Here is an 18,123-nt window from a genome sequence, read left to right as displayed (position 1 = left end):
GGGCGCAGCCCAGGGGGCCCAGGAAATGTTGTCGTACGGGGCCCTGCGATTTCTGATGGCGGTCCTGATCACATGCAAGTGTCATTTTGATGCCAAGTACTGGAAATTATAGCAACCCCAACTTTTAGTGCAGTTGCATCCAGCACAACCTTGCACCACAATCATGCTGGAATTGTGGGAAAAACACTGCACTGGGTAAAAACAAGGAAACATTTAATATAAATTAAAGCAGTAGTCTTAAGAAAATATTAACATTTTTATTTCAAAGTTTGTTTAACTACAAAGTTCATTTCTTTACATATATAGTAAACCTGTGCCAAGAGGCCACAAACTTACAGTTTAAGAAGAACAGGCCTATGTTATAAGCATTTTTGGTCATGTAGAACTCTATGAAATTGACCACCAGATGGAGCTTTCAAAAACACTTGAACACAGGCAGCAAAGAGAGAGAAAAGAAGGTAAAGGATAAAGAAATGTTAGCGAGCCACCAATAACTAGATTCTGTACATTACAAACCTTGGACCAGAAATACTTACAGTTTACTTAATAATCAGGAAGACAATATACAGTATTATAAGGCAAATGGAAACATAGTTATTGCTAGAGCTGGTACAGAAAATACTACATAAATAGTGGGATTATTAGAATTTCAATCTAATTATACAGCACCATACTGGTACATGTTGGTTTTACAAACCGATAAAATTTATTTAAAGATGGTTATCAACACGTTTGCATTCTAATTATTTAACTGTTATGTGACTGGGAAAGAATGTTATTTAACTTTCTAGTTCCACACCGCCACACCAATGGTCGACAGATTCATTCACAAATAAATTCAATTTCATAACCTGGTTAATCTGAGTATAGCCACATTTATGCTTTTCATTGTATGATATGTTCCCGTGTTATAATGAATATCAGGATTATTGTAGTTTTTAGGGCACACTTACAAGGGCCCATGCAGTGTGCAAAGTGAAATCTGCCATTTTTGTTGCACTTTGCCCACTGCATGGGGCATAGTGCAGCCTGCATTAGATTTAAAGGGAGCGGGTAGGAAAGCGGGTGCTTTAGTATAACTCCTGCCATGCAAGGCAGCAGGAGGTGGAGGCCCCATAAAGCAGGCAGTAAGTACAGCACCTCCTGACGCTGCTCTATGTAGGGAGCACTGGATTAAATTAGCCCTTTCATCTCTATGCTTACTGACTATTTTTATCTGAACAAGAAGTGATTAAAACATTTTCATTGTTGTTTGTGAAGATTCTCATTCATCCAGGTCATGGTATATCTGTAGAAATGAGTCAAAAAAAGATCTTATTTACAAGTTATTCTGAATTGAGAAAGCCAGTTGGATGACTGGCGAAACTTCTTCAAGGAAAAAACACAGTTGACTTATTTCTACAGATATATTCACGGTTATGTTTAGTTTATGCAATATCTGTATATGTTCCAAATTAATATTTTATGTTTTTATTTCAATCTGTATTAAAGGTTGGTTTCTCTATTAGTCAGTCGCTACAATAATAATTCTGATCACATGCAAGCAAAATAATTACCCATTGATAAAATTTAGAAGAAACAAGACACTTCTGAACGCTGTTTTGCATTGAATAAGTGGGCATTTCTAATATTTATAAATACTGTGCTTGATGGTTTCAGTTAAACATTCCATCTTGCAAAGAGGGTCTGTGTGTATCTTTTTATGCATCCATTGATATTGCAGGACTCTGTACACTCATCTTGCTTCTAGTTCTATATGGTGGAGCAAAGTGGAGCCAGAGGGAGGACAACAATGGTGTAGGCAGTAGATGACCTGCGTTCTCTTGCACTGACCAAGATGTATCTTCTGTGCCGATGCTCAGGACCAATTCATTGCTGAGGTGTGGATTTTCCAAAGAGTAGGGTGGTGGGTCATCAGTAGGAGGGTATAGTTCCATGGCCCCTGCCCCAACACAGTCCTCATAACTGAAAAAGAGTAGACACAGATCAGTATCATGTTATCCTCAATGGAGGTACAAGCAGCTGCCAAAACCATATCATTATTTTTCAACCCATTTTGTTAATTGACAAAAAGGAGGTTAATGTTCTTATTTATTGTATCCTGGTATTCATCCAAATGACAACATTTCTGAATCTGTAGAATTTTTCAAACAAACAACCTTTCATTTATTCCCAGATCTTGCAGCACTGGAGACCTAGGTTCAATTCTAGGGCACTATCTGCAAGGCGTATGTTCATTCTGTGCTATCAGTTTTTCCCAGTATTAAACCCCCACACGTTGAGTTAGGGATTATAGTTCAGGATGCAGTAAGGGTAGTGCTTCACAGTGAGGTTGTGGAATGCCCTGCCAGGTGATGTTGTGATAGCTTATTTATGCCTTTAAGCTTGCATGGTTTCTAGAAGAAGCAAAATACCCAAGGCTATTGTAGTCTTTATGGGTAATTATTATAGATATTGGTACAGTATATATCATTTGTACAGTATATATAGTATACTGTATATATATATATATATATATATATATATATATATATATATATATATATATATATATATAGTATGCGAGTGTATCGATTGGTCTGTAAAGTATGTGTGTATATACCGGTATATGTGCAGTGGAGTTCGTTTGGAGTGGCTGAACTTGATGGACTTTAAGTTTACTGTAGAAAGTTTACTGTAGAAAGTACTTGATATATTTTTGAGGAAAGGTACAGAGTGCACTAGAATTCCATTGTAATTGGGGGTGCCTGCAAATTAGTCCATGCTGAAAACTGTACCAATTTGGGTGATAATTTGTCAAGTTGATTGGAAATTGTAGCATTTACAGCATGACAGTGATTACAGTGTTGTACTGTATATAGCTTTAGTAGGCAGTTTGTTAGGTGCAAGCCCTGAACATTAAATCTTTTCAATACTGAGCTAAATACCAGAGTTCCCTTGCATCTGTGCAGCTGCACTTTTGCATATTTTTAGTACCTTTGTGAATAACACTTGGATGGATATAATTTTTAGTGCTTTGCACTGCACCTTGCTGTAGATAGAGAATAAGCTCAAAGTACTCAATAGTAATAGTCAGATTTTATTCATTCTTACTCTCTACATATGGGTGAAAATATTTCAAATTCAAAAGACTAAAACAAGAGAGGCTTTAAGACATTGTAAAATTATTTCACATTTAATATTATGAGCTCTTTAAGGACCTGATTTCAGCAGCACTGTAAGGTGGACTACTCTTGTTTTTGTTAACGACACTGGGCAGCAGTTTTGTTATTCTGCAGCATAAGCCAGCTGGGCCATTAATCACATAATACATGTAAAATCCCTAACTTCAAATAACAAGCGAAGCAGTCTAAAAGCAATTAGATTATGCTAGAGATGATTTCTTCATGGCAGCAGATGCTCACAGCCTGAAAATAATGCAGGGCTTGTACTCTACTTAGTAAATCAAACTCTGCTGACCACAATCCAAGTGACATCAAACAGACGTTTGCAAGTGTCTTCCAGTACTGAACAGGAGGAGGGGATGTGTTTATGACAGAAGTCTGCTTCCATACAGCCTTTATCTTCACAAGTCCCGGCACTTCCTAAATAAATAACGAGCAGCAGAATATAAATGGCAGCGAGAGCAAACATTAAGCTGCAGACAGCAGGGTACTCTTGTACAGTCCTAGTTTTTTGGAAATTGTCTTCAAGGTGACTGAAGGGTTAACATGCCTACGTGCCGACCCTTGTAGGCCTCTGTACTTGTTTTTCTGTACGACCCTGTACTGTCTCTACATTTATATGTTATTTATTATACATTATTTGTACAGTGCCAACTCCTTTATGCAAAGCTTTACAGAGGTAGTTTATCATTCATAGTCACAGCCCCACTGTCCCAGAGCAGCATACAGCCTAAAATACCTACCACATACACACAGGGCACACATCCAAAGCTAGTTAAGCATGTCTTATTACCCTCATTTCACAGTCCAGAGAACCACTAATAATGATGTATCACATATGTTCAGTACTGCTACGCAACTTTATTTTCTATGATTAGTGTCTGTGAATGAGAAGCAATAATGCTAAAAATATTTGAACTATGTGGACTATAAGGGCCATTTTGCAAGTTCCTGGAAGTTTACATTTCTATTATAATACTATCTTAGGTGTGGTTTACATATTTATTTTTGTGAAAGTTCAATAAAAGAGAAAGCACCAAAGAGAAGCACCAAATACAGATTCAGCAAATACAGAATTCAGCAATATTAAAGCTAAACACTAATAACACTTATATTTATGAGATTTTATAAGATTGCACATGTTTTGGAAGGATGTTCTTCTGTGGTTGAGGACTGTTTTGTTTAATTTTAATATGCAAATTAGGTTTAACATTTGGCTTGCAGTTCACTCAAGACTTTTGGGAAAGCAAATGTGTATGGCCTATTAGAAATTTTCAAGAATGAGCCAATAGAGAGACTGGGATTTTAAATTAAAGAGGAGACATTATAAGGCTCATTTACTACTGCTGGTGTTGGTACTGTCATAAACAAATGGACACAATACTGACAAGGTACTTGCATCCAATAATATTACTTGTACTTTCACTTCCTTGCGCTTGGTGCTGGTGTATCCATCCTGCCTCCAAATCTGAATAGCAAACAAGTGCACGTATTCTCATGGAGGAAGCTACTGCCCTGTTTGAGATGGTGGTAATTTAAGGGTTCTCACTGCAGGCTACACCAATAGGATCAGAAAAATTGAGCCTAAGTAATCATGCATTGATGTCATTTGGAACTAAGCTACATAAAATACAACACCTTGACTCAGAGCAGTTGCATCTGATTAGTGTAATATAGATGACCCCTATAATGACACTAGAGCTAATTTACACCTACAATTGCATTTATATTCATGCAGAAGTGGACACAGTTGTTGAGTGAATTTACACCGTTCCTTAACTGTACTTGCACCAAAAAATGCTCCTTGGGCTCAAAGTCTGACCTTCAAAGTGAGCTGTTGAGCTGAATGCCTATTATTAGCATTGTAAAACTTCCAAACTTCTAAATCACTAAAAATATAAAATTGCTATGAATTGCAAGAGTGCTCAAAGGACCACTCTGAATAAGTTATTAGTGTGCAGAGTGCAATTTTGGACACTGTTTGGCATGTTTTTAAATCTATAATAGGGATGTAGCGAACTGCCGATTTGGTGTTCGCGAACAGTTTGCGAACTTCGAACACCCGCTAAAATCGAAGGATTTTATTCGTTCGATCGAAGGATTTTCATTCGAATCGAACGATCGAAGCCATTCGATCGAATGCTTTTCATTGGATCGAATGCTTACAATCGTTCGAACGAATGGAAATCGTTCGATTTTTAGCGGTCGAAGGAATTCGAATGGTCGAATGGTCGAACGATCGAACGCAAACTCAAAATGCGAACGTCGCGCGACGTTCGCGAACATTCGGCGGACGCGAACGGTCGAAGTTCGCGTGAACAAGTTCGCCGGCGAACAGTTCGCTACATCCCTAATCTATAATGCAGAGTTTTCCTACTCAATTCTAGTGTAATTGTGAGAGATTGCAGATTAGCTTTGGGCACCGTTTCTAATTAATTAAAACACACAAAATTGTGATTGTGGTTTGTTTATTAATCAGACACAATTGCACTTAACATTTTGATGCATGCTAGTGACAGTCGGAACCCCTGGAACTACTGCCATGTGCAGAGTGGTGGTAGCTCCAGCATGAGCAGCAGCACCAACCATGGGCAGACATGGATGTATGGGCTCTAAGGGGCTTTACTTTTCACCCCTTGGCTCTCCATTATGTCTGCCATTGCTCATAGTAGCACTCATGTTTGCTACTTTAGTGCTTTGCTTGTGAAGTGTTTTGCAATTAGATAAGAACAACATTGCTGTTACATTTTTCATTAGTACAATGTTTGATAGATTGTCTAGGCTCTTATTCTAGGGCCTGATTCAGACCCTGCAGTCTGGGACACTGTGACACAGAGAAAATATGTCATTTAATAAATGCACAATAAATGTGTATTTTGTGTCCACATAAAGAAATTTTCTAATTACAGTGCTGAAGTAAAACAAACAACAGGATAAAACACCAGAGTCATGTTTAATGTGAAACAGGCAACCACTCTGGAGCCCACATTACTGAAGCCCACATTATGGCTGTGTAAATGTAATCTTAGGTTCATATGAGGGTATTTTCCTATTGCAGTGTGGAAAATAGTCATAGAAGAAGATTTAGACTATGGGATGGACCATACTATGAGCAGGATTACACCAAAGCCATTTGGCTGAATACTATGTCCTTCCAAAACAAATTTTAACTGCAAAACATCTCAATAAAGACTGAATGAACCAAATTCAACACAATCAACCAGCTGTCATCATGTATCAATCTCAGGCTAAACCTCTCACCAATTGCCTTTGTCCCCTGCAGCTGGTGGAAGGCCTACAATATGGTAATGCATTCTCTAAATAAACAAAACTTCTCTTCTCCAAATACAGGAATAAATTCAGCAAAAAAGCAAACCAATTCAATATGCCGTTTACGTTTTAAGTTCTAAAACACCATTCCTAGTTAAGAAGCATACTGTATGTATCAACTAGAGTGTAAATGTAATGAAGGTCACCTCGAGCTCCCACGTACTGTCATTAGGTTAATATTACCAGCAGACTCAGCTATCAACCCAGTTTTTGTATTACATTCTGTGACCATTTCATTAAAGCTTAATTAACCATGAAGGGCAACAAGTAACCCCCTGCCTAGTCATTTAATATTTTCCAATCCTCTTCACATTAAATAAAACAGATAAATGACAGGTGAGGTGCACTGGGAATGCATTTCTCCCTAATAGGATGTATTAGTATGACGGACATTTATTTTGTCTGTCACATATGATTTACCTTAATGCTCATTTTAGTGAGTCACTGGAAAAAATACCCTACACCGGATTTAAGCAAATCTAATTTGAAAAGCCATGTAAAAAATAAATACGTAAACTGCCCGCCAAATAAGATACTGTTTGTGTCGCTTACCTTAAATCAATTAACTTGCTTGCATCCTGACATCCATTACAAATCAATATCTTAATTAGATACTCCATGCTGTTCAGGGCTTTGAATAGCTATAGCCCTGTCTGCTTTCCTTGGACCCTGGGGTACAGTGAGAGTGCAATATAATTGCGTGCTTATGATTGCTGTAACTGGTTAACTGCAGACAGCCAACAGAAATCCAACCAAAAAGGTCTCTTACATTCTTCACCATGCCCAAAACCTGTAAGGCCACATCCGCTTAAAGGGGTAGTTCACTGTGAACAATTTTTAGTTTATAGAATGGCCTATTCTAAGCAACTCTTCAATTGGTCTTCATTATTAATTTTTATTTATAGATTAATAATTTGCCTTCTTTTTCTTCTTCTTCTTTCCAGCATTCAAAGGGGGGTCACAGACCCCATCTAAAACAAATGTTCTGTAAGGCTACAGATATATTGTTATTGCTACTTTGTATTAGAGGTATAGTATGCATTATCCATAACCCATGATCCAGAAAGCTCCTATAGACTCAATTTTATCCACATGATCCAAATATTTAAAAATGAATCCCTTTTTTTCTGTAATAATAAAACATTACCTTGTACTTAATCCAAATTAAGATATAATTAATCCTTATTGGAAGTAAAACAATCCTATTGGTTTTATTTAATGTTTAAATGATTTTTTAGTAGACCTAAAGTATGAAGTTTTCCAAATTATGGAAATATCCTTTATTTGGAAAACCCCAGGTGCCAAGCATTCTGGATAATAGGTCCCATATCTGTATTTATCTCTCTTTTTAGGCCATCATATTCTAGTCTCTCATTCAAATCAATGCATTGTTGCTAGGGTAATTTGGACCCTAGCAACCAGATTACTGAAATTGCAAACTGGAGAGATGCTTAATAAAAAGCTAAATAATTAAAAAAAGATAAATAATGAAAAATTAAAACCAATGGCAAATTGTCTCAGAGTATCACTCTCTAAACTTGACTCAAAGGTGAACATCCCCTTTAATCCAGGTCGTCTTTTAAAATAACATCTGTACTGTGTATTGCTGAAATAAGGTCATGGCAACTATTTTTAGCAAACTACAAGTAGTAAGCTATAAGGGGCTAATGTGTCATGGCACTAAATGCATGATAAGCTTACTATACTTAGTAAGTGATCAGCTTACTATAAAATTGAATGGTCAATTGCATGCGTCTTATTGATTCAGATGTATGTTTGATACTGCATTGTTTTCTATGCAAAAATGGATTATACATCTGAGGGAACTGACTTCAGCGGCACTGTTTCACTTTCTCTTGCCTAATTGGGGGACACAGGCACCATGGGGATGAAGATCCTGCAGCTGGAGATGGACACTATGTTGCAAAATATGACTCCTCCTCCTGCTCTGGGCTTCATCCCCTGCCTCCTCCTATTACCCTCAGTTTCTTTTAGTGTCCTCAGAAGGAGAAGACACAGTTTTTTCTTCTAAGTGGCTGGAGCACTGATCAGGGCCCCAGGCCTAAGATCACGCCACACTCAGGGGCCACTGATTGAATCAAGAGCCTCTCCAGCTGCAACATACCTGCCCTTCAGCCTTCCCACTCTACGGAGGTCTGCAGGCTTGCTCCTCACCCCCTGCGCTGTTTTCCCGCTCCACGGAGGTCTGCATCAGCGGCATACATCCACCTGGGTGTATAATAGCACTCATATACATATATATATTTCACTGCTGTGCATATATATATATATTTATATGTTTGTCTGTTCTTCACAGGGGTCGGTTTCTACAGGGCACATACCAGCTGGCGCTTATCCCTGGGTGAGTACCTCATCATATGTTGCTTCTGATCACCCTCTCACTTATGCGCACACACATGGGGAACATTACAAGACTTTCTCTCCAGGCGCCTTTTACTCTGCGCCATTTTCCTTAGTGAAACGCTTATGCGTTCCACACGCCCTTCTTTTCCTTTTCTGCCTATTCCCTGCACGGTGCCATTTACTCTGCGCCATTTTTCTTAGTGAAACGCTTATGCGTTCCACACGCCCTTCTCTTCTTCTTCCGCCTTTTCCCTGCACGGCGCTTTGGGCGCGCGGCTCTCTGGTGATACGCATATGCGTTTCACCTCTTCCTCTCCCGCCCTTCGCATCAGCACTCCCTCTCCTTCCCGCCAGATGCGTAGGTTCCACAGGCGGCTCCGTTTTCCTGAAACCACTACTGTGCAGGTTTGCTTCTCTACGGATACTATTCTTATCCTTCTCTTCTCCTCTAACTGTGGTTGTTCGGCTCTATTTCAGATTAGGATCTACCTGCTTTACTCACACATGCCTGGGTACTTTTAAAGCTCACAGAAGGGAGAACTCCATTAAACTAGGAATAAAACTATTGCAGGCCAAATGAAATCTAAAGTTATTGCACTCTATATACTTTTAATAAGATGTCTATATGTATATATCTTATGCCTCAGATATCTGGCTTGTTGGTGCCAGAACATCTTGGTCTATAAATGTACATACTGCTGTTATCTGTACTATTGTTTAGGGTACATGGACCCACAGGGCTGCCATCATACCTATGTTGTTATCTCCGCAGGCTATCCATCGCCAAGGAGTTCCTCACGGCCATAACCTTACTTAGGCTCACAGCAGGCCGACTCCCCTGCCTCTATAAAAAAAAAAAAAAAAAAAATTTTTTTGTCTAACCTTCCTTACATTTTCACTGATAAGGAGCAAAATGGCTAACAAGGCAGAAGAGCCCAGGACCAACAAGTCCTCAGCTCAAGCTCACACACAGGTTTCCTTTCTAGCCTGTTCAAATTGTAAAACCAAATTTAATTCAGCCTCGGCTGATTCATTCTGTGGGGCCTGCAGAAATTCCGATGTACTACCACTACCTACAGCTACTACTTCGGATCCTGAACTGCTTAGGGCCATATCCCTCTCACTTGCAGGCATTCAACATTTGGCCCGCATCCCAGAGACCCTAGACAAGGTTCTTGAACATTTATCTCAACCTTCACCGTCTCAACGCCGCACAGGGTCGTCAAAACGTCACGCACCCTCTCCTCCGGAATCCCCTGGGGAAATCCTCTCTCCCTCAGATGAGGAAGGTCAACTCCTATCAGCTGACGATTCAGATCAGGACCACCCTGATCCTGACATAGACACTCCCAGAACTCAAGGGGAAATAGAAGGTCTTATTCAAGCAGTACTAAGCACATTAAACATAGAGGACTCTTCCCCCTCGGTCGAACCAAATAAGAACATCTTCAAGAGACACAAGAAGAGCTCTTGCCTTTTCCCAGCTTACGAACAGCTCGATGAAATTATCAAGTCACAATGGAAAACCCCTGATCACAGGGTACAGCTTTCCAAACGATTCACCCAGACTTACCCCTTTCCTAAAGAATGCATTGATCTCTGGTCTTCACCTCCAGCTGTTGATCCTCCGGTCTCCAGATTATCCAGGAATACCACCATTCCCGTTGCCGACGCGGCTGCATTCAAAGACCCCATTGACAAACGTCTAGAGGGTTTCTGCAAATCCTCCTTCACCGCGTCAGGATCCGCCTTCCGTCCCATCTTTGCTATTGCCTGGGTTTCAAAGGCCATGGAGATCTGGGTGGAACAGGTGGCACAACTCATTGGATCGGAAGACCCAACTACCGACAATATGCTCTCTCAAATAGCAGATGCCACTTCTTACATTGTTGACGCAGCACTAGACGCAGCTCGATTGGTTGCTCAAGCTTCAGCTCAATCTGTAGCCGCTCGCCGATTTCTCTGGTTAAAGACTTGGTCCGCCGACCTAACATCCAAACGTTCCCTAGTCAGCATACCCTTCCAAGGTAAACTACTTTTTGGGGCTGAACTGGATAAGATCATCTCTCAGGCTACTGGAGGCAAGAGCACCCTTCTCCCACAAACACGACCCAAGCGACCTCCCTTCAAGAGGAGGCCCTTTTTTCGACCTTTCAGGCAAGGACAAAGGTCAAAGACACATTCCGACAAAGCCACCTCTAACTTTCGCTCCCGCTTTCAAGGCAAACAAAGACAACCCTGGTCTTCCTCCAAGTCTTCCTCCAAGCCCTCACAAGACAAACCCCACACCGCATGAAGGTGTGCCCCCTCCCGAAGGGATACCCTTAGGAGGCCGACTCAAATCCTTTCGAGAGGTATGGCACAACAAGATTCAAGACCACTGGGTCCTTCAGGTTGTATCACACGGACTTTTGATAGACTTCACTCAAAAGCCCCCCCACAGATTCTTTGTCTCCAGACTGCCGGCCAAGATCTCAGACAGAAACAAATTCCTTGCCATCATACAAGACCTGGCCGCGGCGGGCACCATTCAACCCGTTCCACAAATCGCCAGAGGACGGGGCTACTACTCCAACCTTTTCATGGTCCCCAAAAAAGATGGTTCACTCAGACCCGTGTTAGACCTGAAGGACCTCAATCCTTTCGTCAGAAAATGCCATTTCAAAATGGAGTCCATCCAATCAGTTTTGGCATCCATGGAAGACAACGAATATATGACGGTTATCGACATCAAGGAAGCATATCTTCATATACCTATTCACCCAGCTCACCACGGTTTTCTCAGATTCTTCGTGAATGGCGAACATTGGCAGTTCGTGGCTCTACCATTCGGCCTATCCTCAGCTCCACGCACATTCACAAAGGTCATGGCGGCGGCTTTGGAGGAACTCCGGCTCAAGGGAATAACCGTTATCCCCTATTTGGACGATCTCCTGGTCAAGGGTCGTTCCGCCTCTACGGCTCACCTACACACATCTCAGGTCCTCCAGACCCTGACCTCTCTGGGCTGGACGATCAACTTCAACAAGTCAAACCTACATCCTACTCAATCGATCGAGTATCTCGGCCTCATCCTGGACTCCAGACAAGGGAGAGCCTTCCTACCACAGGACAAGGTCAGAACTCTCCAGACTCGAATTCGATCTCTCATGGGGTCCAACCCAATCCCCCTCCGTTCAGCCATGCAGACTCTGGGCACGATGGTCGCCTCCTTCCCTGCCATCCCATATGCCCAATCCCACACCAGACCGCTTCAACACCACATTCTTCTTCACCAACGCAAGGATCGAGTCAACCTCGATCGCAAGATAGCCATCCCAAGCCGAGTACTCCTCTCCCTCTACTGGTGGCTCCAACCACACCGGATGACGGGGGGAAAACCCTTTCCGCCACTTCACTGGAAGATTCTTACCACAGACGCCAGTCTACGGGGGTGGGGAGGAGTCCTAGACCAAACCACAGTACAGGGCCTATGGACGCGGGAGGAGCAGAGGCTCCCCATCAATCTTCTGGAGCTTCGGGCCATACGCTACTCCCTCGAACACACGGCACCTCTACTCCGGGGTCAGCCTGTTCGCATCCAATCCGACAATGTGACGGCAGTGGCCTACATAAATCATCAAGGAGGAACCAGAAGTCTCACGGCCCTCAAAGAAGCTCAAGCAATCCTACTGTGGGCAGAGCACAACGTTCCCGCGATCTCAGCGGTACACATACCCGGCGTGGACAATTGGTTGGCAGACTATCTGAGCAGGGAGACGATCGATCACGGGGAATGGAGCCTACACCACGACGTCTTCCGCCTAATCGTCGCAAAGTGGGGCCTACCAGACATCGATCTCATGGCGTCCAGAACCAACAGACAGGTTCAGCTGTTTGTCTCAAGAAGCCTCGACCCCATGGCTCACGCAGTAGACGCCCTGGTAATTCCCTGGAGCTTCTCCATGGTGTACCTATTCCCACCTCTGGCTCTCCTACCGAAGGTGATAAAGAAGATAAAAAGAGAAGGAACTCAGACCATCCTGGTGGCCCCGTTCTGGCCTCGACGGTCCTGGTTCGCGGACCTCATAGCCATGGCGGCAGACGACCCCTTCTGTCTTCCTCACAGGCCAGACCTTCTCACTCAGGGTCCGGTCGTCCACCCGAATTCTCGTCTCTGGGCTTTAACGGCATGGCTCTTGAAGCCTTAATCCTTCGGACTTCGGGAGCACCTCCAGATGCAATTCCCACCATGCTTCGAGCTCGGAAGCCTGCTTCAGCAAAAATTTACCACAGAATCTGGAAAGCTTTCATATCATGGTGTGAACATAGAGATCTCAACCCACAACTGGCACGGGTCCGGGAGGTCCTCTCCTTCCTGCAGGATGGCCTTACGAATGGGTTGGCTCTGAGTTCCCTGAAGGTGCAGGTATCGGCCTTGTCAATCCTTCTGCAGAGTAAACTAGCCATGAATCCAAAAATTCAGACTTTCCTTCAAGGAGCTACCCGTCTCATTCCACCGTATCGTTGCCCTGTGCCTCCGTGGGACCTCAATTTGGTTCTGTCTGTCCTACAAGAGGACCCCTTTGAACCCCTTGAACGGCTTCCTCTGTCCACACTCACTGAGAAGGTGTTGTTCCTTCTGGCGATCACATCGGCTAGAAGAGTTTCTGAGCTTGCGGCATTATCTTGCAAATCGCCCTTCACAGTCATCCACATGGACAAGGTCGTTCTCAGACCCACCCCGGACTTTTTGCCTAAGGTGGTCTCCACCTTCCATTTAAACCAGGATATCGTCGTGCCCTCCTTGTGTCCGAACCCGAAGGGTCCGCTTGAGCACAAACTACACACCCTGGATGTTGTCAGAGCTATTTCTTTCTATCTGCAAGCCACGGAAAAGATTAGAAGAACCGACGCTCTCTTCATTATTCCCGACGGGCCCAAACGCGGTACCAAGGCCGCCAAGACTACCTTGTTGAAATGGATCAGATCCCTCATTTCCAGAGCTTATTCTATCAGGGGGACGACTCCCCCGCTCAAGGTGAAAGCTCATTCTACGCGCTCTCTCAGCACTTCGTGGGCCTTCCGTCACCAGGCTTCGGCGGATCAGATTTGCAAGGCGGCCACATGGGCATCCCTTCATACCTTCACTCGCTTCTACAGGCTCCACACGCATGCATCAGCCGACGCTGCCTTTGGGAGGAAGGTGCTCAGCGCCGTTGTTAGCTAGGCACCTGATCTACAGTGTCCCGCCCTTGGGGGAGCTTTGGGACATCCCCATGGTGCCTGTGTCCCCCAATTAGGCAAGAGAAAGAGAGATTTTTGTACTTACCGTTAAATCTTTTTCTCTTGTCCTATATTGGGGGACACAGGCCTTCCCTCCCTTTTCTGACACTGTTTCTTCACGTTCACCGTGCTGATTTTCATGTTCAATTGTATTCTATTAAAAGTTTTTCGGTTTAAGAGGGTGTTGTTCTTGATTTCTCTTCTGTTTTGGGCTGTTTTGCTCCTTCTTCGGTTGAAACTGAGGGTAATAGGAGGAGGCAGGGGATGAAGCCCAGAGCAGGAGGAGGAGTCATATTTTGCAACATAGTGTCCATCTCCAGCTGCAGGATCTTCATCCCCATGGTGCCTGTGTCCCCCAATATAGGACAAGAGAAAAAGATTTAACGGTAAGTACAAAAATCTCTCTTTTTCACAGTTTAGACCAAAAATAATGAGATGAACAAATATTGCTTTCAACTGCAATTGCATTTACAAATAACTTTAAAACCATTGCATATATACATTATGCAGTTTTCAGTTTTCCTTAAAGGAGAATTAAACCCTAAAAATGAATATGGCTAAAATTGCCATATTTTATATACCGAACTTACTGCACCAGCCTAAAGTTTCAGCTTTCCAATAGTAGCAATGTTCCTGGATTTCAAACCTGTCACAGGGGGTCACCATCTTGGAACGTACCTGTGACTCACAAGCTCTGAGCAACTGCTAAGCTAAATTTATCAGTTGTTGCAAATTATCAAGCAGAAAATAAGGTTGGCCTGTAATATAAGATGATGCTACAAGATTATTAAATTCTGATGCTAGTTGCACTGGTTTTTGTGCTGCCATGTACTAATCAATCTTGTATTGTGACAGTGATATTCCATATGTACAGTATATTTTGAGTCAGCCCCTAAGCTCGGTAAATGACAGCAGCACAGAGCATGTGCAGTGAATCAGCAGAAAAGAAGATGGAGAGCTACTAGGGTATTTTTGGAGGCTCAGGTCTAAAGGACTGTGCTAAAGGACTGGCTGGTACAGAATCCCAAAACATAATATACAACTATTTCTAGCCCACTACTTTAGTTAAGCTTTAGTTCTACTTTAAAAAAAAGTCTTAAAACCTTTAAGGTCATATATTCCTGGTTGGCTTTGCGTCCAAAAGAAAACAAAAAAAAAACAGCCTGCCGTTTCTTTTTAAGAGAACCTGTCACAAACCTGTAGAATAGAAGCCCTTTTCAAATTAAACATGAAACCCAAATTATATTTTTATTAAAACATCCATACCTGTTATAAAAGGTACTTAAAAATCTTTGCTGTCAAGCACATACTGCTCAGGCATGAAGGCGGGGCAAGTAATTACTTTCACTTTCCTAGAAGTCACTGCACTCCCCACATTCCCCCCCTTCCTCCTCACCATCTAATTGTGAAGCCAATGCATGGTCATGCTCATTTAGTGCCCTATCCTAGCAAACATTTTGGCATGATGCACAGCTTGCCTTAATAACAGTGTCCACAAAATGGCAGCTGCCTGTTTGATGTGATGTATAATTCCAAGACTGAAGGAAACAAAATTTAAATAATTTATATATTGTAAGTACATTTTATTTTGCCTGACACAAAAGAAATGGAATTATTTCTTAAGATGACAGGTCCCATTTAAAGTCAGGATCAAAATAATTTTTAAAATAAATTTTGTTTTACTGTCCATTGCTCTTAATGAAATGGCTGAATGTGATTGATGTTTATTTTATTCCATTTTTAATTATGTTTTTACACAGTAAGAAATCACTGACTGCTGAAAATAATCCCCTCACCACCTCCATAATATATAGTACCCTTTTAGGCCTTATTTGGTATCAAAAGGTTGCAATTGATTAAGCCGTATATTTGTTTAGAATCTGGTATAGTGCTGCTGGTTCATTAATATTATATGATAAATTGATGTGGCATATGATTAGTTTCCAATGCAGTCGTTTTATTGTTATTTTACTATTATTCTTATGGCTTATATCATGTACATTATCTAATACGATAAACAATTATGTTGCACAATAAAGAATTTGTGTAATTTTGAGTGAAAAACAATGCATAAAGAAAATTACTAAAGGCTGTGAACAAATATTTCCCCAATATTTGTATATATGTAAAATGTAACATCCTTAGTCATTTTTTATATTTACCGTGTCAGGGCCATATATACTGGAATATACACACAAAAAAAAAAACTTACTGGCCAACCCACCGTTTTCTTACTAGTCAGCTCCCCTAAACCAGGTAGAACACCCCATAGTTCAGTTCCAAAATGAGAAACTTGTAGGTTTAATATATTTGATGATAACAATGATCCCAAAAACAAAGAAAAATAAAGAAATGTGTGTGGTCATATAGACCAAAATGAATATGACATAACAATTAGAAATGTAGAATGGTAAATTACATGGCAGCTCCAAAGTTTAGTGATTAAACTCTTACCAAGGAGGGGCATCTGGGTAGGAAACATTAAGTTCCAAGTAGGAACCAAATCCAAATGTTGGAGTTAAGTCCCCAGGGCAGGCAGATCTCAAGTCTCCAATAGATGCCACATAGGAAATTCCATCTAGGAAAAACAATATAAGTTAAAGGTCAGGAAATTCAAGATAAAACGGAGTTAAGAAAAGGTACATAGAACTCTTCACCGAGTGACACCAGCTCAGTGTAAAAGGGGAATACTGTCTGCTGTGCTTTTGATGAACCTGAATCTTCTGCATTTCTGATAAAAACATGAAAGCCAATTTTATACTGAGTCTGTTCAGTATACTGCCCAACTTCTCTGTATTAAGATAAATGTAGTCACCTATTGCAAAGAATAGGATAGAATAGTTGCTAACAACACGTTTAGCTGCTTCACAACAATTCAGAACAATTGCTGGAAATCTAAATTGCTCTAAAATATAAATCCTAGAATATCGCAATGGAGATATTGCAACACACTGTCGATTTGCAGCTTACTGCTGGGAAATAGCCTTTTTATATTGATCAGTTAAAAAAAGCCATTTATTAACCATGCTGTATTGCAAGAGTGAAATCAGGTTTGACAGATCAATTCACCTCTTTACAATTATATACTTTACTGCATATTATGTTTTTCGATAATTACCATAACTGGGTTCTGCCTCAAGGGGCCAGTCTCGTACTCCTCCATCTTTCCTTAGACTTCCGATAATGATGGTGACGCAGGACAGAAATAGAACCAGGCCTATGACTATCCCAGCCACGACCAAAGGAGAAACCAATAAACTGGTATCATTGTTGCTCCTGACGTAACCAAGATACTCAGGAAAGGCACTATGGTTTGAGTGAACTTCTGTTGAAGGAATGAGTACGACATTATAAACTTCAGAAATGCTTCCTGAGCAAATAATGTAATTAACAGTGACTTTAGTACTTATTTGCACACTTTTTTTATTCTTTTCATATTGGCTGTATATATATGGCATAATGCACCACTGTTGTAAAACACAAGGATATTAGAAGTCCCCGTAGAGTTAACGTAACTATATAAAGAACTGCATGGTAAATTCAAATATGCTAATATTTTACAGTAGGCTGAACATTTTTTTTTCATCAGTCATAGTAGACTTCTGTGCTAGCTATTCACTATATATTTTGAAGATTTAGAGGACTTATCACCATAACTGGATTTGACTCAATTTTCCTATAACATCTACTTTTCTTAAAGGAACTCTATTCCCAGAAATCATTTCTCATGTGAACTCCAAATGTTTTGGTTACTTACACCACTCTACTTTTGTAGGTATTAGTGTAAGAGCAAATGGCAACAGTCCCAACATCAGACTTGGCATTCCAGGAATATCCTAGACTCAACTTCTCTTAATGTGTTCAAATAGATCTACCAAAAAAAAAAAATTGATGTAAGCTTACTCAGGGTGCTTCTTTGATGACTTTTGCAATTTACATGTTTTTTTCTGTTCTTAGCTGTTTCCTGAGATATTCAGGAGATTCAGCAACCATAGGGTTA

The 18,123-nt window shown here is 41.3% G+C and overlaps 1 protein-coding gene across 1 annotated transcript in view; it reads right to left on the bottom strand.

Annotated features, from left to right (window-relative positions):
- Positions 1–243: 243 nt before the first annotated feature.
- The window catches only part of LOC108714051 (protein BEAN1), a 30,156-nt gene continuing 12,276 nt past the window's right edge, over positions 244–18,123 (bottom strand). Inside the window, exons 3-5 of the mRNA XM_018257897.2 lie at positions 17,242–17,448; positions 16,578–16,701; positions 244–1,965 (exon numbers count right to left, since the gene is read on the bottom strand). Of these exons, the coding sequence (XP_018113386.1) occupies positions 1,701–1,965; positions 16,578–16,701; positions 17,242–17,448 (596 nt within the window). The 3' untranslated portion in view covers positions 244–1,700. The remainder of the gene's footprint in view (positions 1,966–16,577; positions 16,702–17,241; positions 17,449–18,123) is intronic.

The sequence above is a fragment of the Xenopus laevis genome, chromosome 4L (assembly GCF_017654675.1).
Source record: "Xenopus laevis strain J_2021 chromosome 4L, Xenopus_laevis_v10.1, whole genome shotgun sequence".
Classification (NCBI taxonomy): domain Eukaryota; kingdom Metazoa; phylum Chordata; class Amphibia; order Anura; family Pipidae; genus Xenopus; species Xenopus laevis.
Note: the sequence above shows the minus strand (reverse complement) of the source record. Positions and strands in the feature narration are given on the sequence as shown.